General features: G+C 39.7%; 1 protein-coding gene across 3 annotated transcripts in view; it reads right to left on the bottom strand.

Annotated features, from left to right (window-relative positions):
- LOC125458253 (dedicator of cytokinesis protein 2-like) overlaps positions 1-25,669 on the bottom strand; it is a 604,879-nt gene that overhangs the window by 423,453 nt on the left and 155,757 nt on the right. For all 3 annotated transcript variants that reach the window (XM_048543364.1, XM_059650772.1, XM_059650774.1), the window contains exons 16-21: positions 20,463-20,535; positions 18,440-18,543; positions 16,122-16,308; positions 12,748-12,845; positions 10,562-10,651; positions 859-959 (exon numbers count right to left, since the gene is read on the bottom strand). In XM_048543364.1, the coding sequence (XP_048399321.1) occupies positions 859-959; positions 10,562-10,651; positions 12,748-12,845; positions 16,122-16,308; positions 18,440-18,543; positions 20,463-20,535 (653 nt within the window). The remainder of the gene's footprint in view (positions 1-858; positions 960-10,561; positions 10,652-12,747; positions 12,846-16,121; positions 16,309-18,439; positions 18,544-20,462; positions 20,536-25,669) is intronic.

Below are 25,669 nucleotides of genomic sequence, written 5' to 3'. Positions count from 1 at the left end.
ATTATAATCACCATCAATAACTGACTCAGATCTCAAAATGTTCAGTGGTAATAGTAGGGGAAGGAACTGTAGTCTTCTCAGTACAAGCATTTAGATTTGCTCCCAGCAACACTTGGGATTCTGATGTTCGCATATGGAACATTTCGTTCACTCTTTTTCCCAATTGGGCACCCTCCCAAAGTCTCCTTTGCTCTGCACTTCCCCACCCAGTTCTCTCTCCACCAAATACCTATCCATCCCCCACTGTCGTCCAACCCTGAGCTTCCGTTTTCATCCCAAAAGTGAGGTCGCACATACTCCCCTCCATTCTGGCTCCAGAACTTAGAATATGGTGACAGTATGTGGCCACTGCTCCCAATCCAATTGTCTGGCCAGTCGCTGGGTGTGAGGTACAAAGTGGAAATCTCACCTTTGGCCAATAAAGATTCCCTGGGCAGGGCAGCCAGTATGCATAGGCTCAATCCCTGGTAAGTCTTTGGGAGGCAGAAGGTGGGGTTTTGGCTAGGTGAGCCCTGCCACGCCTTACATACTGCTACATATTCACACTTCCTGTTTTCACATGATAATCATTGACCTCCTTCTGATGCATGAAGTGCTCCTCTCAATTTACACTCGATCAAGAGGATGTTATGTACTCATTCACGACGCTATTTTAATAGCAGTCGTAAATATTCAGACCATACAGTTTACTTTTATTAACAGTGCTCACCTAACTGAAGGGAGATGCTCAACACTATTTTAACATCTTGTTGGTCTAACTGTAGGCTGCAAATTGTCACATTTTTCTCCTGCAACAGTGAAGGATGACCCAATTAAAAGCAAAGCTATAGCACTTCAAGCGACAACAGTGGAACTTACTTATAAGCCAAGGTGGCACTGAAGTGTTGTTTAATGTAGGCTTCAAGAACAGCGTTGAAGTGCTGGAATTTTCTGTCTGCGATCAGCCCAATAATGTATATCTGTAAAAGAAAATGATTATATTGCAATCTCCATGGTAAAGGAAAGGTACAGCATGCACAATTTTTCTTCTAATGTAGTTTATCTCAAAAGGAGGCCTGCATTGTCTCCTTTGCTAACTGCTTTGTGAAGATTTTGTGTCCTAAGAAAGTGCAGCATCTGAAAAGAAGTCCTTGTTTACAGATGAGACCATAAATCAAGGCTCTTTTTGCTCTGCTCAGATACACAAAAACAACCCCATGAGACTGTTTGAAGAGAAGTAGAGGAATTCCCCCCAATATCGTGAACATCACCTGTCCCTAAGTGACATTATTAAGGTTAAAGTTTGTGAAAACTTACTCTTGTGGCAATTTGTATACCATATAGATATAGATCTACACGTCATACAAACATAGATATTTGTATCTCCATCTGGTTTAGCTCAAGTTGATTCGCAATATACTGCACACTGTTTTAGTCTGTCCTACAAAGACATCATAATATTCTCTTTGACTTGTTTGTCTCCTCTCCACCTATTTTCTCCTCTATCTATCCTCTATCATTGCCTCCCCCTGTCTCCCTATTTTTTTCAGAACCCCTTCCCCTCCCCCATTTCTGAAGAAGAGTCTCGACCTGAAACGTCAAACTTTCCTGCTCCTCTGATGCTGCTTGGCCTGCTGTGTGCATCCAACTCTACACCGTGTTATTTCGTAATATCTGATCATTTGTCTCATTTCTATTCTGGGGTGTTGCTTGATACAAATTGGCTGTCTTTTCCCACACATCACAACAGTCCTTTAGCATGAAGCACTTTAGGATGCCCTGAACATTTAAACAAACAATTTCAAATTCTTTCTTCTCAAGAGAGGCTTAAGGAGAGAAGAGGAAGGACAGGGGCTTACTTGTCATTCCGCTTCCGAGCTACCCAGAATCGAGGATGAGTGGGGTTCATAATAAGAATCTCTCTTCCTACTTCCACCTCATCCATAATTATATTTCTTTCTGCCAGATTGTCCTAGAGAGGTCTATTTGATGTTCATTCTTGGCTCTGAGGCCATTCAAAACTTGTATAGTCAACAAGATATCATCATGTAATTGATTTTAATTAGTTCTTAGTTTGCTTTATTTCAAGTTTACCCTTGCTCAATTGGATCATTTAGTAAGACTATGTTCTATTACTTGTTTCCTTTTTAAATTACGAAGTAATGCTGATATAAGTCATACCCAATATTACTTCTTTTCATCCAATTAAAATAACACTGACCCTTGTATGTTCCACTCTTTGAACTTTATTCAGGATTTGGATGGCATTTATAGTTTGACCTACAGAATATTTTAGGTTTTGTTTCTTGTAATTAGCCTAAACTTTAGGTGAGAACAACTGTGAATAAACTGATTCTTCACTGAAGTCAAAATAACATTAACAGAGAAAAAAGGTTAACTCACAAAATAACTCAGCAGAGTTGAAATAAATTACTTTAGTCAGTGCTTTCATTGCGTTCAACAAAAAAAAGAGCCTGAAGTTTTCGTCTAAGTTTCTTCCCTGTGGAATTTTATTTGGCTGTCTGTTTTCTTTCTGGTTGTTTCCTGGGCTGTAGATTATGGCAAGATGGTTGTTTTTTATTGTCCCTTATCCTTAGTTATCAGGAAAGAGCTGGTTCCAAGCTAGTTATAGGTCAGTTATATTTATTGGACTAGAGTCACAAAAAGATCAGTGTTAGTAAGAATCATGACTTTAATTTTCTAAAGGATTTTTGTTGACAAAAAAAGTTCAGCAGTTGAATTCAAATTGTGGAACAGCCATCTTAGTATTTCCTTTTCAATTCATAGGATGTAGGCATTGCTGGCTGTTTATTGCCTATCCCTAGTTGCACGTGAGATCTATTGAGTTGTCTTCTCAAGCCACTGAAGTCCCCTTGTTACGTGAAGACTCACAACACCTGTAGGGACGGAATTCCAAGTGGTCAATCCAGTTTCATTCTTTGTTCCTCCCTTTCTAGTATTTGATAAAAGTGAATGATTTTTGTTTTATTCATTCATGGGATATGGGCATCAGATGCCAGACAGAATTTATTGCCTTTCCCTAATTGTCCATGGATCTGGAGTCACATATGGGCCAGACCAAGTATGGATGGCAGTTTCCTTCCCTAAAGGATATTAGTGAACTAGATTTTCTTTTCCTGGCAATCAACAATGGATTCATCATCATCATTAGACTCTTAATTCCAGATTTCTTGTTGAATTGAATTTCCACCAGGTGCCATGGTAGGATCCAAACCTGGATATCCAGAACATTAGCAGGGTCTCTGGATTAGCAGTGCAGCAGTGGAACCACTAGACCATTTCCTCCCCATTTCCTAGGCCATATTCACAGGTTAGTTAAGAGCCAACCGCATAGTTGTGCGTCTGGAGTCACATGTAGGCCAGATCAGGAAAGGATGGCAGTTTCCTTCCCTAAAGGACATTGGTGAACCAGATGGATTTTTACAAAAATTGACAATAGTCTCATCACCTTCACATCTTTTAATTTCATTTTTATTTGTTTTTTTCAACCTGGTTCGCCATTAACTGGTTCTCTGAATTGCAAGTGCAACAACATCATGAGACCATCACTTTTCCCATTTAAACTCACTCTGTGCAAACTATTATTCTGAGTTTTGGGATGACTGTTTTAGACATACAACCACTACATTTAGGTGAAATGTTGCTGTCCATCCTGAGGCACAGTGACAGAGCAGAGCTTTTCAAAAAAATGTCTTTCATGACCAATCATATATGTCTCATTGCAGCATTTGCTTAATCACAGCTCACCAACAAAGCTCTAAATCTAATGGCTACCCAAAACAAATGTGGTCTTTGAGTCCTTTTGAGATTGTATTAAATCTATTGAAAAAAAATCCTTGCTTCAAAATGTGCTTGAAGTAATGGAATTCCCTCAAAGAATTCATCCAGTTTGACTAATTATACCTTAAAGAAGCTGGTTTGTTTTCTCTAGTGATTAAGATACATGGTTGAGCTCAAGGCTTGACATGGCTTGGATCTAAGTATTTCTCTGCACTAGTCCACCTTGAGGCTCCTCAACAACAGAATAATGTTGCTTGAGAAATTGTGAACTGGAAGCTTCAGGATCCCCTCAGAGCTTGCTCTTGCCAAGCCATTCTAAACTCATCAGGCGCAGACGGAAAAAAAAATTAATGATGTGCGTAAAGTTTGCAGGACATTTCTCCTGCGGTTACAGGAGCGTCACAGGCTGGCATCTGTATTCTGCCAACATTTATACTGACAGCAGTCATCAGACCAGGTTCAACCTGTTTATATAGTGGTCCTTAGAATGAAAACCTTATAAATGGCTAGAATCTAGAAGTGAGGCTTTGACAATTTCAATCAATGGAACATGACTATTTTGCTCTGCAGATTGGTCCATTGTCAATTGCACTTTCGAGGTAAGATTATTGATATGCTAGCTTGAAAATAAATGGCATTTGCAGTTTGAGTGGATGGCAACCTGATGTCTGCCATGGCTGGCGGTCACCAACCACTTGTTTCTGACAATTCTCACCAGCACAATCCATCTCTTCTAGAAGATGGTCAGTCCATTTTTCACTCTCCTTTACCGCAGTGATTCCCATTGAAGAATCTGACAATAGTTTATTTCCTTCACTAATTTGCGCAGCATATCTTTGAATCACTTCAATCTTATTTATATATATCACCACATAAGATCCTCCACAACCTGGACTGGAGAACTGATTTTTTAGGAAACTATATCTTTGATATTTTTATTGCAATACCGAAGATTCCTCCTCAGAAATCTGAGAATCTTGTATGCTTTCCACATTATTTGCTGAATGAGGAATCTCAACTGAAGACTGTTTTGAAGATGACCCTTAGGTAACTGTGCATCTACCTGTTGGAGAATTTGATTACAGGATTCAAAGCTATCTGCTGGTAAATAATTTTTGGTGATAATGCATGTGAAGGAGCATTATGTGTCATTTCTCACTGGTTTTTCCAATTTTGCATTTTCATGAGATCATCGTGCATTGAACTGATACAATCGTGAGATTTTCCGAATGTAGTTCGGGGCAATCATATTTATCTCATTGTAGAGTTTGGAAACGTATTGAGTTCAAAATAAAAGGTAGCTTTGTGGCTACCCAATTCAATCAGGATTCTAAAGCAGACCTGAACACCCCAGCAAAGTTACAGCTTGTGAGTTGTTTGCATCTGAGCGTATTTAAAATCATAAATTCCTTTCTCGGTCAAAAGTGTCACGTTATTTCAGACTCCAAATGAATGAGATTTTTGCATAAGCCAACAGAGATGCATTATCCATGCCAACCAATCAAACAAACACAGGGCAAATAAAACATACAGGGTAAATGTTCTTCGACAGTGTCCGATTGAACATTCCATTCGCGCACAGGACAGTTTAGAAACTCAGTAAAACTTCCTTTGCGCTATCCCATAATATTAAGCCAGGGCATGGAAACAACAGGTCAAATATAAAGTAAAGCTATCTCTGCAGTGTTCCATCAAGCACTCTCCACACTTGTACAGCACAGATTAGGCACATTGTAAAACCCACACCTCATTGTCCCAACAAATATCTCTCGGTCAGACAGTGCAACTAAGGTCCTTTTAGTTATCAGTCTCTCCTGGCGCTTCGATCTATGTAAATATAGTCCTCTACAAGTAAGAGATGTCTTGATGTGTTTTTGTAACTACAGGAAATGCCAAATTCCAATGTTTGCTTGTTATTCAAATGCAAAAACTGCTTCAGTAATTGCGTATGCCTATAAAGATTTTTTACGAATAAGGTATATTTTTGCAATTTCTTTTAAAATCCCTAGGCCAGGTATAACTAGATACATTGGAGTATGGAATCCATTTCGGATGTAGTTGCCATTCTGGATAGAAATTGCACCAGTTTTCCAAAGTGTAGTTTTGTTTCAAGTTTCTGATCAAACTCATTTTCCAAAGTGGTATCCTACTTTGCTTTTACAGCAAACCTGGAAGTAGATTTATTACAAAAAAAATTGGCACTTATAATAAATATTTGGTCATACTGCCCATGATTTAACTGGTTTTATATCACAGCAAATAACCTTAACAGGCTATATTGAACCACTGCAACGCTACTGTCCACTAACAAGTTACTTAGAAATTTCTTTTGTATTTAAAAAGTTGAAAATGGGTGTTTTACTTTTATTGTGCCTAAAAAGACAAGTTTAATTTGCAAACTTCTCAAACAGACACCTTGATGTATAGTCACTTAATATTTTGATCTGGCACATAGTCAGGATTTTATGGCCAGGCCAGCCTCCAGAGAGATATATTTTACACAAACATTAACTGCAGCAACTCAATTTACACTCAATGTAATTAGTACGTAAAAAACACTGAATGTTTTATCTGTGTGGGCTGTTCATAAACAAACAAAAATTTAGGGATTCTGAGAGCATTCTCAGGAAGGATCAGTGTTGGGTCCACTGCTTTTTGTTACATATATAAATGATTTGGGTGTGAATATAGGAGGTATGGTTAGTAGTTTTGCAAATGGCACCAAAATGGTGTAGTGGACAATGAAGAATGTCACACCAGAGTACAACAGGGTTATAATCAGATGGGCAAATAATCTGAGCAGTGGCAGATGGAGGTTAATTTAAGGTATTTTGGTAAAGAAAATCAGGGCAGGAATTCTGCACTTAATGATAAGATCCTGGAAAGTGTTGCTGAATAAAGAGAACTTGGGATGCAGGTTCATAGTCCCTTGAAAGTGGAGTCACTCGTAGACAAGATAGTGAGGGAGGCATTTGGTGCGCTTGCCTTTATTGGTCAGTGCATTGACTATAGAAGTTGGGAGGTCATCTGTACAGTACATCGGTTAGGCCACTTTTCAAATACTGCATTCAATTCTGATCTCCCTGCTATTGGAAAAACGTTGTTAAACTTGAAAAGATTCAGAGAAGATTTTACAAGGATTTTGCTAGAGTTGGAGGGTTTGAACTAAAGGGAGAGGCTGAAAAGGCCTCATAGTCAGAGGCTGAGGGGTGACAATTTAGAGATTTATAAAATCACGAGGGGTGTTGATAGGGTGAATAGCCAAAGTCTTTTCCCCAGTGTAGGGAAGTCCAAATCTAGAGGACATTGATTTAAGGCAAGAGGGGAGAAAGGGCAAACTTTTTCACATAGGTGGTGGTGCATGTATGGAATGAACTGCCAAAGGAAGTGGTAGAGACTGGTTCAATGACAACATTTAAAAGGCATCTGGATAGCTACACGAATAGAAAGGATTTAGAGGGATTTTGCCAAATGCTGGCAAATAGGACTAGATCAGTTTAGATTATCTGGTTGACATGGATGAGTTGGACCAAAGGGTCTGTTTCTGAGCTGTATATCTTTTTGACTGTATGCATTGTGAGGGAATTGGAGCTACAATTCAATCATCCTACCAGCTTTGTCCTTCTCACAGACACAAACAGCCCTAAAATCTTGCACTGCTGCATCAACTTTCTTTCAATTCCATGTTATAAAGAGTAAGAATGCGGAGATGGGATTTTCAATTTTCCTGTACCGTAGGTTTTACTCCGTAAACGCAATCCTACCAGAATTCTTTAGAATTTTCAAATTCAGTTAACTGCAATTCAATATGTAGATGTCACTGAACGAAACTAGCCAAATTTCTCACTTTTCCTCTCATGAAGCCAATGTCGTTTAGTGGCCTGCAGATCCCAAAGTCCCAGACTGCCTCAAACAGGCATAAAAGAAGCCATTCCAATACTTTGATTGAGATTAGATCAGTTATCCCCAAATTGTTGGTCCTTGTTTATCTCTCAATCAACTTCACAAAGATATCATCAGATTGTTGTTTGTGGGAGGTCAGTGTAGCCAAATTGCTTGTAGTGTTTTCCATATCACAACAATGACAATACTTCAGAAAGTGCTTCTTTGACTGCATGGAGCCATGAGAAGCCTTTGATCACAGAAAGGTACAAAAATAAAGTGTTTATTTTCTCTCTTATTATACCAATTAATTGAAATGAGACAGATTGCAACTGTTGCACTTTACATAACAGGAAGCAACTAAACGAAACAGTTTTAGCGTCACAAAGTGAATCTTCAGAGAGATGCTGTAAAGATTGGAGTCTGATGAGTGACAACACATGTATGGTATGAAGGTGCTAGTCTTGGACCGGGGTGGACAAAGCCAGAAGGCACACGACACCAGGTTACAGTCCAACAGGTTTATTTCAAATCATAAGCTGTCAGATGACGAAGGAGAATTGTTCCAAAAGATTGTGGTTTTAGATAAATACATACACAAGACCATGCTTCTCTGAAGGTGTTGTTGAAGTTGTATTAAAGTCTCTCAATTAAGTTCTCATAGAGTTTGACATTGGACAGTGCAGATGAATGTGAGAATAAAAAGGATGTGGCATCCTTTGACACCATTGAATGACATTGCGGAACACAAGACTTCCTCCATCACAGATTTGTATTAATTAGGGGCCCAGATTAAGTATTCAAATTGGAGTCTTCCCTCTAGTGTGCAACTACATTCTACACCAGAAATTACATTTACACCAATGTTTAAAACTTTTATACCTCTGTTTTAATGTAACCGAAAATACATTATACCAATGAGTTGAACTATATGACTGTATGGCCAAGCACAATTACAGTCTCAAAACCTTTCCTGCATAAGTATTAATTATCTTTATTTTACCGTAAATTGACAATTTGCTGGATTCAAAAGACATTCATTTCGTTGATAGATGATAAAAGCTTCAAACAGCAGAGGAACAGCAGCCAAGAGGACACTTGGGTTCTGTGCTGACAATTGTACAGAAAGTAATTATATTTTAAACTCCTTCCCTCCAGACTTGTTACAGAACTGCAACAACTAAATAAGGGGGTACAAGGAGCCAATTAAAAAAAAACTAATGAGAGCTTGTTAAAGAGTCAGTACTTTCCTTTGAAGGGTTTATAATGATAATTTTAATCTTCACTGCCTTTATCTCTAGCAATTTCAGTTAATTCAATTTGTAAGGACAAGTCCATTTCCTTGCAGTGGAACTAATATGTAATACTGTGTTTTGTACACAAAAGATAAGTAAGCTATCCAAATGTAATCATTAATTTTGAAATTCTTATCCTGGTGCATACTTTGGACAGCTGTATGCAGTCTTACAGAGCACCAAATGCAACTTAATTTTACAAAGTTGGCACCAATTGAACAGGGTAGTTTCTAAGAATGGGTATTCTTTCCACCAAGTGCCTAGCTGGTTCACTTCAGAAGGCAATTAATGGTTAATCATTTTTATAGCCACGTATTAAAGATGCTGGAGATCCCAAATTAAAACAGAAAGTGATGGAGAAGCTCAGCAGCTTTTGTACAATCATATCAGACTCAAAACATTGACATTAGTTCTCTCTTCACAGATGCTGCCAGACCCAAGTTTTTCTAGTGCATTCAATATTTAAAGCTGTCATGACCTCCCATAAGGGTATAAAAGCCCATTTTACAATTCTTTCCTTTGTGTGCGGTTGATGGAAGCTTTTTCAGATGTCACAGGATGAGAAATTATAATATTTAACCAAATTTACCTCCAGAACTGGCACATCCCCATCACTAAGACAACGGTCTTGCACCGCTCAAAACAATGAAAACCACATTTTTGAGATGTCTTGGAAACAAATATCCACATTTCTCACTAGCATTCATTTCTTTTAAGAATAAATGAAAGCCAAAGGATTGTGAGAGAATTTTCTAACTGCATTTTCCATTGCTAACAAATAAGAGGCATTTGGGTGGGTGAGGGTTTGCATGATTTTCTGCCTGTTCAAATGAATGGTGGGAAATGCATTGTTCACAGCTGTAATGTAACTTCTTTCTTTTCATTTCTCCATTCTGTAATTAAGGACTGCACCTAGGTACTCTGTCTCTAAGTTGGTTCCTTGTTTTGGTGACATTGTTAGATTGTAACTAATCTGTAACTGAAGAAGCTGTACCCAGGTAGCTTTTTACCTAAAACAGTGCTGCAAATGTTCACATTTAGTGTCGTCCGAGGCTCACTGATGATGTTACCTAGAATGGTGACGAAACGTCTGAAAACTAACCTTCCAGCTCAGCGAGCAAACTCACATCCAGTGTTCACATTTCATTGTATTCAATTGAGTACATGTGACAATAAAGGTAATTCAATTCAACTTGCTTTTCCTCATGCTATGGTGTACATATTAGCCCTTGCTAATTGCGCAAATTGCAGTTGTGTTGGGAAAAGCCTTTGGCACCCTGTTAATGGTTGCCTCTGAACTGGAAAGTACATTGTTCAAATCATCCACCATCCAGTCCCAGAAATTTAAGGCCAGAGTTCTAACATTGAGTTCTGGGGTTGACACCCTGTGAGATAGTTAGATTAGGTTTAACCAAGATCTTTCTCACTTGACGTTCAGAGAGCCATTCACCCCCAATCACTAATACAAAGAAATAAAGGCCATTACAATGGAAGTCAATCTGTTAGTCAGCCTTCCTATCGTGCCAACATTTCACTTCATTCCCATGTAGGAAGAGTGGAGCAAAATGTAGAACCAACAAAACTGAGTTATTCAATTGCCTTACCAAAGCATCAAAGACAAGGATGTCATATTTCTCTGTGTCAGAATGCTCCATCATGATGTTGAATAGTGCATCGAGGGTGTCCTGGAGGAACTGTAATTGAGCACAGTAATTGATGAGATATTAATTTATTTTGTACTGAACGACCATCACCTCTACTGCCCTTGGAGAAATGCCCCATTATATTTCCCAAGTGGGAAACTGCTCAAATTAGAAACTGAGCTCAGGAAATGCTTCCCAATAATACATGAATATCTCGAGCAGGTAACAAAATATATTACTTGTAGATTTCCATGAGATGCTCCAACTTTTCTAGTTAAAACTGGGCACAGGAACAGAACTCTCAGCCTCTCAGACCTACTCTTCCATTCAATCACATCATTATTGAGCTGCTCCTCCAGCCCATTAACCTGTCCTTGTGTTTCGATCCCACACAGATTTCCAATTCAGAGAAACCTGAGAAACCTTAACTTGGGTGGAAATCATTTTGAATTAATCACATGGCAGTAAATCAGGTGGCTAATTTCAAGCCTTTGTATTACAGGGACTGGGTTTCTTATCCCGGGAACACATACAAGGAATTTGGGAATGACTTTTATTTTCAAACGGATCCAAGAACAGCTTTTTTCCCCATTGTTATCTGACTTTTTAATTGACCTCTCAAATGTTAATTCTGATTCTCTCTTTCTCTGCCCTTCTCTGCGGCTGTAATACTGTATTCTGCCCTCTGCCCTGCTACCCCACTATAATCTGCCTGTGCAGCATGCAAAAGAACACTTTTCACTGCATCGCAGTATATGTGACAACAATACATCAGTTAATCAATTAATCATTTAGATTGAATTTAGGATGTGAATTTAGCATTAGGACTGAATCTGTAGTTCAAAATATAATTTTATCTACAGCTGAAAACAGTTAGTGTTCATGGCATCATGCAACACAGAAGAAAGCCATCCAGCCTAAGATATCTGTGTCAGGACTTTAAAGAACTATCTAATTCCTTCCACCCCACACTGCTTTACCCAACTGCCCCAATAAATATTTGTCCTTTCAATTATAGATAAGTTCCATTTTGAAAGTGATTGCTGAATCTGTTTCAACCATCCATTCCCATGGATTTAGATTCTGACAGAATCGTGTCTCCTCATTTCTTTTGTATATTTTTCTTACGAATCAATTTCCTGAATGGTAGTAGCCTCACGGTGCACTCTGTCTGTTTCCCTTATTTCAGTAGCAGTGTGGTCCCAGATGAGGATGATAGCTGTTCATGTCAGGTGACTCCATGATTCAGACAATTGTTAGACAAATATTAATCAATGAACTCCAAACCTGGGTAAACTTGCAGCTCCAATGAAGAACTAAGAGATTTTGCAGTTTTACAAGACATTCAGCATAATTTAGGTTGGTCTCTTTTCTGAAAACTGATCCATCAAAGTAATATGACACTATCTAACCGACATGAGGTTCCAAGTCTCAAGCAAAGAAAATGATGTATTAATCAGTATCTCTGAGGAGACAGGCAGAAAATGAACTTGAGCCTGATGTGTTTATTACTGCAAACATTTAAAATTGTGTAATTTTTCAGCCTTGAGCTTTTTTTTTGCTTCGTTTAATTCTAGTGTACATAGATATTCTGATCTCAAATGCCTTGACAATCTGTAAACATGTCATGTAATATTATAGCACACTTTTGACTCAAAAATTGTTTAATTCAAATTATCTGTTCATTTTGATTTAGCACTGAAATCCTACTTGTCACTTGCATGGCTTAGCTTTAATTATTGGATAATTCAAATATTTTAGTGCAAAAATGATCAAATCAATCTTTAAGGTTCCAAGAAGTCACAGGGACCAAGACAGAAGAAGTGACTATTTACCTGCTTGAGCATTTTTATGATTCAATAGAGTATTGGATGGCATGGTGGCACAGTGGGTAGCACTGCTGTTTCAATGTGCTAGAGACCTGGGTTCAATTCTAGCCTTGGGTGACTGACTGTGTGGAGTTTATACAATTGCCCATGTTTGTATGGGTTTCTTCTGGGTACTCTGGCTCCCTCCCACAGTCTTCAGAAAGGGTCTAGGCCTGAAACTTCAGCCTTCCTCCTCCTCTGATGCTGCTTGGCCTGCTATGTTTACCCAGCTCTATACCGTGTTATCTCTGTGTTATCTCTTGCTACAATTGACCTTACCTTAACGACCTCTTCTCCATCAACTATCTTCAGCTTCTCCAGGTTTTCTTGCAAGAGTTCAGGTTTGGTTCTCCACTTCAGAAGGCCCAGCAAACCAACTGTCAAAAAGAAAGCCTCAGTGATTATCTGCACAGCTTAGTTGAAGCACAAAGCAAAACACTGTAGATCAGAGCTTCCCCAAGTGGAATGCCAGGACATCCAAGCAACATCACAAGCTAAAAAGTTTCAGCATTGGAGAACCAAGGCAGAAAGGCCTGATATGACCTAGTTCTGGACCACCAGAGTTACAACAGGTGTGTCCCCACTCCAACAGGCCCTCATTTTACAGTTCCCGAGGAGTCGCAAAAGATTTCCAGGCCTCAATATAGGGCCACAGTGGGGAAACCTTTGGGAAGCGTAGATTAGATGCTGATGAAGCTGACGTGAGAAAGAAGTGGCTGGAAAACACTTAGCAAAGTCAGGCCGCTTCTCAGGGATGAGAATCAATTCCCATTAAGGGGAGGCAATGGCCTAGTGGCATTATCGCTAGATTGATAATCCAGAGGGCCAGGAAACATTCTGGAGGAGTGTGTTTGAATTTGGTGGAATTTGAATTCAATAATAACCTGGAAATAAGAATCTATTGATGACCATGAAAACTTAGTTGACGGTCAAGAAAAACCCGTCTGGTTCATGAATACCCCTTAGTGAAGGAAATCTGCCATCCTTATCTGGCCTGGCCTAGTGCCTGATTCGTAACTGCCTCTGGGTAAATAATGAACTGTCCAACCAGTCGAGCACACATCCATGGATGAATTTTTAAAATAAAAAATCAGATTGTTTCTCAAAGGCTTCAGCATTTTCCACAATAACTTAAGCTTTGTTGCACTGAATATTGCCAAGTGTGGGGGTGAAAGGATTCTTGGATCATACATCAAGACTCTTCAAAAATTGACTCAATTCGTGTTGTATTTGATCATGTTGTATCACTCATTTCACGTCAACAACTGCTTTTAAATGCAATCGGTTACTATACAGATAAAAACAGGGAGGATTCACCAATACTCACGCACAGTACCTGCTAGACAACAGCTGGAATACTGTGAGCAGTTTTGGGCTTCTCTGGCATTGGCAGCAATCCAGAGAAGGTTCACTAGCCGATCCTGGACATGAAGGAACTGTTTTACGAATTAAGTGGGTTGGACCTGTACTTGTTGGAGTTTAGGAGAATGTGAGACGACTTTATTGAAACATATAAGATTCTCAGAGAACTTTTCAGAATAGGTGTGGCGAGATTGTTTACCCTTTTGGGAGAGGCTAGGACCTGAGGGCATAATCTCAGAATAAGGGATCAATTGTTTGAGACAGGGCTGAGGAGAAGTTTCTTCTCTGAGAGGGTAGTGAATCTGTGGAATTCTTTATCGTGAAGAGTTGTTGAGGCTGGATCATTAAGTAGATTCAAGGCTGATAGATTTTTAAGCTATAAGGGAATCAATGAAAAGTCAAGAAAGTAGATTTGGGCATTGATCATCCATGTCTCATTGAATGGCAAGCAGTTTCGAGGGGCTGAAAGGCCTACTTTTATCCTCACATTTGATAGCCCTAATTGAGACAACTAGTCTATATTATTGCAGACAACACATATTTGAAAGAAACCAAAACATAAGGATCAGGACATCAGGAAACTCTGCTCTTTTTCAGGTGTCACCATGACATCCTTAACAATTGCCTGAGCCATTAGATGAGGACTCTAAAATCTCAGTTGAGGCACAGGTCCTCCTCCAGCACCACACTGTGTCCTGCTCATCACAGCACTGTAACATCAAAATTCATCTGTTCAATTCCTGGAATGGAGTTTGAGCACAAGGCTTTTCAATTGAGAAGTAAGACTGATGTGACGATGCTGTCAGTTTAAGAGGTTATTTTGTCCTTTTTTTTAAGAGAGGATGTAAGTCAGAGGATCAAAGCTGGCTACTGAAGACCTCTTGTGTAAACAGCTTGGGAGACCTTGTTTTTTTTTTAATGCAGCCTGAATGGGTGTGGCCATCTCTCACAGGTTAGTATTTCTGGGCTTTGGTTTTTCAGTAGCTTCAGAAGACATTGGGGTCTCAATAGAGTTGGAAGCTTCAGTGAATGTCTTCTGGCTGTTACTCTCTCTGAATGTTCTCTTGATTTTTTTTTCCTCCTGAATGGAAAAACTGCACGTGAGAATCTGCGTTTGAATTTGCTTTTTTGCCGAGGGCTGTGTTTATGGGATATTATGATATTGGGACAGTTAATTAGTAATAATTACTGTGTCAATTATTTGGTTACATTTTGCAAAAAAGTTACATTATTCTAAATCCCTCTATCTTTGGTTGTATTTTAACAACAGTGTTCTGTAAATTGTGTTTTTCTTAATGTCAAACAGTTTAAGCAGTCATGTTGCATCTGGAATAGGCATTTTGCTTTTGCAAATAAAAATAAGAAAAAGTTAGGGTCTAGGCCATGTCTTAAAATATTTTGAGGGGGTCTGGCCCTGCCCGTAACAATGATACCAACTAGAGTTTCATCAAATGGCTTCTATTTCATGCTGCAAACATATCATTTTGTGATGTTAATGCATAACGCAAAGTGTTGGTAGAAAAGTAATGTTATTACAAATGGCATTGCACAGAAGTTAAAAGGCTTTATGCCTTTGACACGTAGATAATGCACAAAGTAATGAGTGTAGGTTCTTCCCCACTATTGTACTCAATTCTGAAGTTCAGAAGGGCACTAAGAAACAACTCCCAAAAACACCGAGCAGTACCAAAAATGATGGCGTGCATCCCACTCTTCACAGCAGGATCAAGCAAAACACGTTTGTGCCTCTGAAAATCTTTAAATGAACAGATCAGCGTACTTCATGCACTGCGCCAGTACAATGCTGGCCAAGTACCTTCTACATTTATTGAAGTGCATCTGCTTATGCCACGAGCCAGTCATTATTCTCTACTGTGCTGCTCCTCAGTGTGTGAAATGATGGTCAATCACCTTCCACTTTTACAATCCAAAATAATTGAAAACAACAAAAGCATTGGGCAGCAGCTCTCCGTGGTGGACTTGATCCCAAATGAGGCTGGAAGTCCCGGTCAGTTGCACCAAGTGTAGTGTCACTGTGGGGCAGCTGGGTTCATGGCAGACAAGATGCCAACCGTCTTGGGCGGATGGTATGACATCCCCCATAGATGGTGTAATCCCCCATAGAATCCACCATGTGGATTTGCAACACTAACCAGATGTCTAATAGGACTTAATTAACTGCAGTATTCTTTGTCTCTTGAAAGGTATTATAACATCCTACCTATCTTGGATTGTTTATGTATTTCTATGGATATCTTAACAGTGCATAGTAACTTAGCCACAATGCATACCATTCTGCGTGAGTTTTGTGGAGCACACCAGGGTTGAGATGACAAAGGTGTCTCTGGAACTGCTGGACAATCCTCCTCCTAAAGTAGTGTTGCTGCGGCTGAGTGTGTAGCCTTTGATCTCGGAGGCTGGGCGGGTGGACGGCAGCTTGGTGTATATATTGACTTCTTCCATTTTTTTGCTATCACCCTGTTAGCAGGCAACAAAAGAGAGGATAAGATACAGTGTTGTTTAATACAGGTAGCTTCCAAATATCTGGAAGATGAGCCTAACATTTACAATCACAAAACCATCTCCTCATTTGTGTTGCTACTTCTGAATATCAGCAAGCACTTCTTAAATCCTCAGTCATTGTCAAAACGCTTGGACAGGATTAGAATTTTGCAGGATGTGGAATGAGGATGGTGTAGCAAGAACAAGATGAATGCTTCAAACTCCCATTGTACCAGGACAAATCATCAGAAATTGTGCAAAGGTCTAATTGGATGTGGAAAGTCAAGATTAGTGAGTGCATCCGGAGAACATCCATCATCCAGTTGCAATTTTCAAAAGAAGAACCATAAAGTGCTTTAGCCCTTCAAGCATAGCAGAGAGAGATTCCAAAGCAGAGATAGACTATTAGTGAGATCTTCCTTCAAACAAGTTATGACCCACCCTGATTGTACAGCAGTATGTTGCACAATGAGATAAAATGAAGAACTGAACATGCTAAAGAGTTGAGGCACGCAATAGCAGAAATTGCTGGAAAAAAACCAGCAGGTCTGGCAACATCTGTAGAGCAAAACTGGAGTTAATGTTTGAGTCCAATAACCCTTTTTTAAAAATCCAGGCCATTGATTTTCAGTTATTTTGCCCAGTGGCTAGAATACAGCAACTGACAGCTGTGAAAAGGATAGGGTGAGGATTAATTATTTATTGATGAGGGAGACAAAGATTATCGGGGTAAGCAGGAAGCTAGATTCAGCCCACATTCAGATCAACCATATCATTATCAGCTGGCAGAGCTAGCACACTATATGTCACAATGAGATGTGGAAGCTGAAGTAGGCCATTTGGCCAATCAAGTCTACTCTGCCTCTCGATGAAATAATGGTAGATCTGATAATTCGGCTCACCTCTGCATCAAATTTGTAAATTTGTGCGGAGACTCAAAGTTTTGAATGCAGCACTAACACTAAAGAAGTCTCTTTAAAAAGAGGCATGACTGAGATACCCTTAAGGTAGGAATTGAAGGTGAAATTTGTCACTTAAGATGTTTTTATATGTTGTGATAGACTTGAGTTCAGTGTCTTGGAATTCCCTACTAATACAAGCAAGGCATCATCATTACTGTAAGACATGCATCTCTTCCAAAGAAACTCGAATGCACCATAAATGTGGCCTTTCCAAGATTACACATAACAAGAATTTATTCAAAACAGAAATCTCAAATCTATTCTCCATTGTTTATATGCTCCAAATTTGATTCTAAAACTGATGATTTCACGAAGATTGTTCTTACGGGGAGTGGAAAGTATTGCAAGGTGGGATATTTTCAGTTGGGGCTACGGTGTACTTACAGCACATAGTCGTGGATTCATTGTGTCATGGAGTTGTCCTGGTGGAAATGGACCTTGCACCCAACCTGCCCATGCTGACCAGATATCCTAAATTAATCTAGTCCCATTTGTCAGTATGTGGCCCATATCACTCTAAACCCTTCCTATTCATGAACCTATCCAGATGACTTTCAAATATTGTGATCGTACCTGCCTCCACCACTTCCTCTGGTCACTCAATCCAAACACTAACTACCCACTGCGTAAAGAAAGTTGCCCCTTAAGTCCTTTTTAAATCTTTTCCCTCTCATCTTGAATCTATGCCTTCTAATTTTGGAATCCCCTATCCTGAGAAAAAGATTTTGCCTATTTACCCTAACCATGTCCCTCATGATTTTATAAATCTGTGTAAGGTCACCCTTTAGCCTCCAACAGTCCAGGGAAAATAGCCCCAGCCTATTCAACTACTCCCTACATCTCAAACCCTCCAACCAAGTAACATCCTTGTAAATCTTGGGAGATTTATAACTTGTCGATTTGTGTAACACTATATCCTGGGATGGCTTGGTGCTGATACTGAGTGCTAAGAATGAATACTTTTCCATGACCAAGTAGCAAGAATCTTAAAGAATTCTAAAAGAAATATTATATGAAGCGATAAATTCAATAATTATATCGTTCAGCACTCTGAATAGTAATCCTAATTCTATACAACAAACAGATGATAAATAACTGGCAGGATCCAGTCTGTGATTGATAATTGTGAAAACAAAGCCATGTACCTTGTACACCAGCAGTTCATGAGTCCCATCTTGCAGTGTTGTGCCATCATCTTTCATCAGTCTCACAAATGCCATTGCAAAATTCTTTTCACTCTTGTCTTTCGCTGTGGTTCCAAAGACAATAAAGCTAGTTAAATCTAGGGGCTTTGGGGAGACAGACAACAAAGCCATCAGACCACAAGATGAAAGAGCAGAAGTAGGCCTTTTGTCCCATCGAGCCTGCCCTACCATTCAAAGAGATCATGACTGATCCAAAAATCCTCATGACCTGATTCCCTAACTGATTAAAAAATCTGTCTCAGCCTTAAATGTACTCAATAATCCATACGCAATTACTTCAGGAAAGAATTTTTAGATTCACTAATCTCAAATGAATTCCTGCTCATCTTTGTTTTAAATGGGTGACCTTTGTGGAATTTATGCTCTCTGGTTTGAAACTCTCCATCATGGGGAAACAACCTTTTGACATTGACCCTCTCAAATTCCCAAAAGCCTTACATGTTTCTATAAGGTCCCCTCATATTCTTCTAAGCTCCAATGAGTACAAGTCCAAACTAAACCTCCCCTCATAAGACAACCCCTCCCTGCCTAGAGTCAACTTAATGCAAGTTCTCTGGACATTCTTCGATGTCAGTATATCTTTCCCAAGATAAAGGAAGCAAAACTGTTCACAATATTCCAGATGTGGTCTGATCAGGTATCTTGTATAGTTTTAACAAAGATTCCATTGTTAATACTCTATTCCCTTTGAAATAAAGATCAGTACTACATTTGCTTTTCCTATTACCCATTAAACTTGAATGCCTGATTTTTACATCCGTGCATAAGGGCTCCAAAATCCTTCTGTTCTGCAGCTTTCTGCAGTCTCCCTCCATTTAAATAACAGTCAGTCTTCTAAGTTAATCTTTCTTTTTCATTGGGTTATATTTGCTGACGGTTGTGCATTATTTTCTTAAATATCTACAACTGTTCCTCAACCAACTTTCCTGCTTAATTCTTTCTGACTTTACTCAAGCCAATTCTGACCTCATCCTTATGCAATTATTATTATTTTAAGCTGAGCATAGCTGATTATGAACCATGTTTCTCACTCTCAAGCTGCATGCTAAATTTAATCATGTTATCTTCAGTGTTCCCTACGGAATCTTTTCAATTGGGATAATTTATTGAACTTGTCTCATTGCACATTAACAGATCCAAAATAGCTAAATCTCTAATTGGAGCCACAATATCAGGTTCTGGAAACTATCCTGAATGCAGTCTATGAATTCTTCCTCATGGCTTCCTCTGACAATTAGATTTTCCTAATCTCCATGCCCCTCATGATATTATAAAATTCTATAAGGTCACTCCTCAACCTCACATGCTCCAAGGAAAGATAGCCTATTTGGTCTTTCTCTATAGCTCAAACCCTCCAAACCTGGTAACATCCTTGTGAATCTTCTGTGAGCACTTTCAAATTTCACAACATCTTTCCTAAATCAGATGAACCAGAACTACATACAGTATTCCAAAAGTGGCCTATACAGTGTCCCGTACAGCCGCAACTTGATATCACAACTCCTATACTCAAAACACTGACCAATAATACCTTCTTCATCACTCTGTCTGCCTGTGACTCCACTTTCAAAGAACTATGAACTTATAACCCAAGGTCTCTTTGACAATGAGCCTTTACTTTTGCTGTTTTGTCATTTTTGCCTCTTTAACTCTATTTGCTGCTTTTTATGCTTAAACATTCTGCACCTTCCTGTCCTGCTCTAGGTATCATTATTAACTGCCTTGCAATTGCTTTGTAAGCTGAAGTATCAGCCCTCCCAAACACACCACACCCCTGTCCTATTTAGCTCTAGTTCAAGGACAGTGAAGTGAAAGTTGAGATGAGGATAGGATAAAAACAACATGAAATGTGAAAGAACATTATGGCAAGGAATGAAGGAGCAACTTATCTTTACTCTTTCCAGAAATGCCTCTTTGAAGGATTCTGGTTAGAAAATGCACTATAAGTGCAAATTGTACTTACACTCTTGTGACGATCTGTGCCTAAACATAAATCTTAAGTGTATTCTTTGCATTTCTTCCATTGGAATGGCAACCTGGTAACATATAAGTATCTGAATCAGACAGTGAATATTATAATTACTCATGATAATTAAGGTACAATGTCCCACTTATGATGTTCTGGTTTCAAATGATTCCTTTGTCTTGAGTGTTCTTAGCGCACACACACACTCAAGCCTAAACCACATGGAAATCCATTCTCTATTAAAGATTATGGATTAAACATGGTAATGAAGTGCTCTTGTTTGAAACTCATTCAATGGCCAGGAATTTCTTGCATCTGTTCAAAATGCAGCAGATAGCAAGTCATCTGTTAAGGTAGAGTCTCTGTCATATATCCAGTGAAATTGAAATAGAGTAGGAGGCAGCTGCGATAATTATCTTCTGAGTCTAATTTTTGGCCGAAATAACACCAGTCGCTGCATTTCAGAAAGTAGTGAATTTAACTAATATGTATGAAATTAAGTAAGGCTAACAAAACTGTGTCAGATACTGTTCTACATAAGAGAGTATAAGGTCATCTTTGGGCCTCCAGAAAGATAGATCAGGTTAGAGTGTGGTGTTGTCCCATGACTGGTATGCAACATACCTTTAACAGATATGCTCATGGTACCATCACTGAATGACAACATGTGATCTAATGGGATAAACTCCTCGCCTCCACTTTGTTGAATCCTCTGACAACATGACACACTGAGGAAAGCAGGCTCTATTTTACTTTAAAATTCTTAGTTTTTTCCCACATGCACGAGTGCCTGTAATTGTAATATATGTATACACCGGTACCTGTGATAACAGCCTACTGAATCTTTCAATACTGTATTATCCTTGTCTTATTCTTATGTTACGGGAGCTAACACAAGTGTCACCTCATCGTGGAAAAATGCCCAGCTGGAGGTAATAAACCCGGCTGTAATTCAATCTATGACAGATCCGAAGGACAGAACAGATCTATGTTTACAAAGAAATTACTCCCAGATCCCAGATAATCACATCGCAGAGTGCTTTCTAAAGCGATTTAAGGGTCCAAAGAGGGAAATTTCAAAGGCACAAGTAGCACCATTTCACCCTGCAAAATTGTTCTCACTGAGCTTTATCATCCGAGATAAAGCAGCCCGTTTGATTGGCATTACATCCACAAGCATCTATTCCATTTCGCTGCCAACACTCAGTACACAGTGCTGGCACTATCTGTGAGATGCCCTGCGGAAATTCATCAAATTCCCTCAGCCAGCACCTTCCAAACCCATGACCACTTCCATCTAGAAGGACACGGGCTGCAGATATATGGGAACACCACCACCTCCCAGTTCCCTTTCAAGCCGCTCACTATCCTGTATATCACCATTCCTTCACTGTCACTGGGTCCAAATCCTGGAATTCCATCCCTAATGGCATTGAGGGACAATGCACAAGCAGGAGGACTGCAGCAGTTCAAGAAGGCAGCTCAGCACCTCCTTCTTAAGGGCAACTAGGGATGGGCGATATATGGTGGGCAGCCAGCGACGCCTAAATCCCACAAATGAATAAAAAGAAAATAAAATTAAGAATTGCTCCGCTATTTCAGAGGGCAGTTAAGAGTCAGTGGCATTGTTATCGGTCTGGAAATACTTATAAGACAGACCAGGTGAGGATGGAAGATTTCCTTCAGAAGGTTGTAAACAAACTGGGAGGATAATTGGATTACTATCAATCAATGGTAGCTCCTTGGCCACCATCACTGAGACTAGCTTTCAACTGCAAATGTTATTAATTTGAATTAATTTTTCATAAGCTGTCACAATGGATATTGGCCCCCTGTCTCCAGGACATTAGTCTATGGCACTCCAGGTTATCAGTCAAATGAAATTACCACCACTCCATCGTCTTTGGCGTTCAAGCAGGAATCACCAGTTGTTGATCATCAGCTGGAACTTTCCTGACTAATTCTGCCTACAATTAACCCAGAGCTACTGAGGGCAGCTGTGATTTGCCAGGTGCTCTTGTCCCAAGATCAGAAGAGAGCAAGGTGGGACTTGTGCGAGCTTCCATAACCATTGGTCACCCACAGCATTTTGCAAGGTGACTATTGTCATGGCAACTCGAGTGCTCCCGATTGTGCAATGCGTACTAAAAACACACTTGTAATAAAATAAGAAGGAGGAGAGAGTAAATGAAAAGGAAAGGAACGTTCTGATTATTGAGATACAGCAGTAATTGTCATTTAGTGGTTTAATCACTAATCACTGGGAGGCTGAGTAACTATTTTCACGTTGACAGTTTTAAACCTAGTCCAGTTCAGATGGGGGTTGGCAACTTCAATAAATTTGGCATCAAGGATAATTTTGCTACAAGGTGAAATTATGATTAACCAAAGCCAAATTGGGCCAGGTTCATCATTAATATATGACATACACACAAGCGCACGCATGCGCACACACACACACACACACACACACACACACACACACACGGACAGTCTCACTCACACACACTCTCACTCAAACACACACATGCACACACACACACGGACACATGGACACACATCAACACGAATGAGCACACACAGACATGGGCACACATGCACACAGGCACACGGACACATACGCGCACACACAAACACACACGCGCACACAGGCACTCACGCCCACACACAGACCTGTTTCAGAATATGGGTTTGTTTCCATTCCATACAACTGAGATACTGGGGCTTGCCATAAACTAGCCTTGAAAATAAAATCGAAACACTTAATATATAATCGTACAATTGCTTTACTTGCGCTTTTTGTGATTAATTATTGATTTTCTCCCGCAGGTACATATTTTGCAATGGTAATTTTCCTCTTGCAGAACCACAGTCAGCATGATGGTTGAGGCTTTATTAATACTCAAAAGATTTTACGGCCTAACAGTGATAAATAGCAGAGCAATGAACTGGGATTGGCAGTTATTAGTTACGTCTGTGTCAATTCTTGAAAAATGGAGTGAATCCCTCCCCATCCTGATTGAATCTTCCTGGGCCACAGTTCAATAGGAAACCCTTGATGTCCCTTCACAGTTACTATGCGTCAGAAAGTGTTACTGAGCCAGCTAATTGAATATGGTTCAGTTCCATCGTGTTCTCAGCCAACCTCCATGGATACAGAATCACTGAATTTGGGAGAGGCCATTCAGCCCATCAATGGCTTTTTGAATGAGTAATCCACTCTGTACCCCTCCCTTATTTCTTTGTGTTTTGCTAGACCCCTGAAATTTCACAATTTACTAATGAAGCTTTTATCTGATTTCCTTTGGGAAGTTACAACTGAATCTGGTTCCGCCACCCTTTCATGAAATACTTTCCTGTTCACATAAATTAAATCACCTTATCGCACATCTGGCTCCTCTGTCTGAACACTTTAAATATACGCTCTAGTTATCAATGTTCCTTCCACTGTACATTGCTCCTTACTTATTCTCTCTAAAATAAACTTCATGGTTTTGACCACTTTGACTAAATCTTCCCTTAACCTTCTCTGTTCTAAGGAGATCGGTCCTAGCTTCAACAGACTAATTGACAATGTGGTGGTACCCCATATTGGCAATCTTCGAAAAGTGGGAACAAATCTCCAGCTGAGGCCTAATCTGTAATTTACAAATGTTTAGCTGAACCTCTTACCTTTTGTCAAATGGGTACCATTTAATGCCAATCTGACTTGACACCCATGCCTCAGGATCAGCTGGGGTGCAGGTGAGAAGACACAGGAGATCCTGTCTTCTAAACTCTTCCCAATTAATTGGGTGTAGAATTGAAGTTAGGCTGCCAATTAAGAGGCACTTAAGCTCCATTTAAGATACTCACTCTGTCACCACCAGTATTGCAGGGAGAAGTCCACCTATTCAAGTTCCTGTGCCCAACTGAGGAGCCCCACTTTCTTCCATTTCAGCAGCAAAGGCCCTCCTTCCAGCAAGACATTCCACTGCTCCAAACCAAACCCCTCCTATTAATGGGCCCTACCTGATGAAGGTCTCCCTCCCACTGATCCAATTCTATTGCCTCCAAGGCTGATTGTTGTCAGGGTCCTTCAGGAGTTCCAGCAGTGCCCACTGGGAGTGCTGTTGGGCCTGAAGAGTAGCTCATGATTGGAGACCTGATGACAGGAAGATGTGTGTCTGACCGTTTTCTCTCTTTCCTTCACTATCCCACAGTTGTGGCTGTGATTTCAGTTGCTCAGAAGCCACAGTTTAATACTCTCCATTTTCTATCTCCCTCCCTTTTTCAGGCACTCCTCAAAATCTACTTCTTTGTCCATCTTGTTGAACACCCATCCTCATGGCTCTTAGACTTGCTCTGCCTATGCCACTTGCAAAATGCTTTGGAATGCTTTGCAATCTTGAAAGAACTAGGAAAGTATTGCAGCCATAAAGTGTGAGCAAAGGTTGGCATGTGTGACTCAAAGCTTGTGACAGACAGAACAATTGTTTAAAAGATAGGTCATTGCATTGCTGTAAGATCTGATTCCATGTTTTTTTTTGCTGGTATTGCTGGTGTTGATCATGGAAAATCTTTGTGCACTGAACTTTGCCAAAATTTAAAATCACCAAACTTTTATGTTTACTTTGCAGCAGCAGTGAAAACAGCTCTCATGCTGATTCACATTTTCATTCTATCTCATGTTCTAAAAAAATCAGATTATGACATGACAATGTTCCAATGTCATCTATTCACTAAACTGAGACAATCTGCATGGTAGGTATTCTACAAGTCTATGAATTGCTTCCTTTCCATCATCAGATACATAAAGCAACTTGAAAACATGGCTTAGAGATAGCAGGAACTGCAGATGCTGGAGAATCGAAGATAACAAGGTGCAGAGCTGGATGAACACAGCAGGCCAAGCCGTATCAGAGGAGGAGGAAGGCTGACATTTCAGGCCTAGACACATCTTCTGAAGGAGGGTCTAGGCCCGAAACGTCAGCCTTTCTGCTTCTCTGCAGCTGCTTGGCCTGCTGTATTCATCCAGCTCTGCACCTTGAAAACATGTGTTCCCTTGTTTGAAATTGTCAAAGTAATAACCAGAGTTGCTGTTTTGGAATCTATGATGTCATGTTCAATATTGTCAAAACATTTTCCTCGGTGGAAATAAGCCAATGCAGTTTCACTTGTTTCATTGATGCCTGTGTGTGCCTCCTTTCTTTATGTTATAACAG

The sequence above is a fragment of the Stegostoma tigrinum genome, chromosome 13 (genome assembly GCF_030684315.1).
Source record: "Stegostoma tigrinum isolate sSteTig4 chromosome 13, sSteTig4.hap1, whole genome shotgun sequence".
NCBI classification, from domain to species: Eukaryota; Metazoa; Chordata; class Chondrichthyes; order Orectolobiformes; family Stegostomatidae; genus Stegostoma; species Stegostoma tigrinum.
The sequence above is the reverse complement of the archived record's forward strand: the minus strand, read 5'-3'. Positions and strand labels throughout refer to the sequence as shown.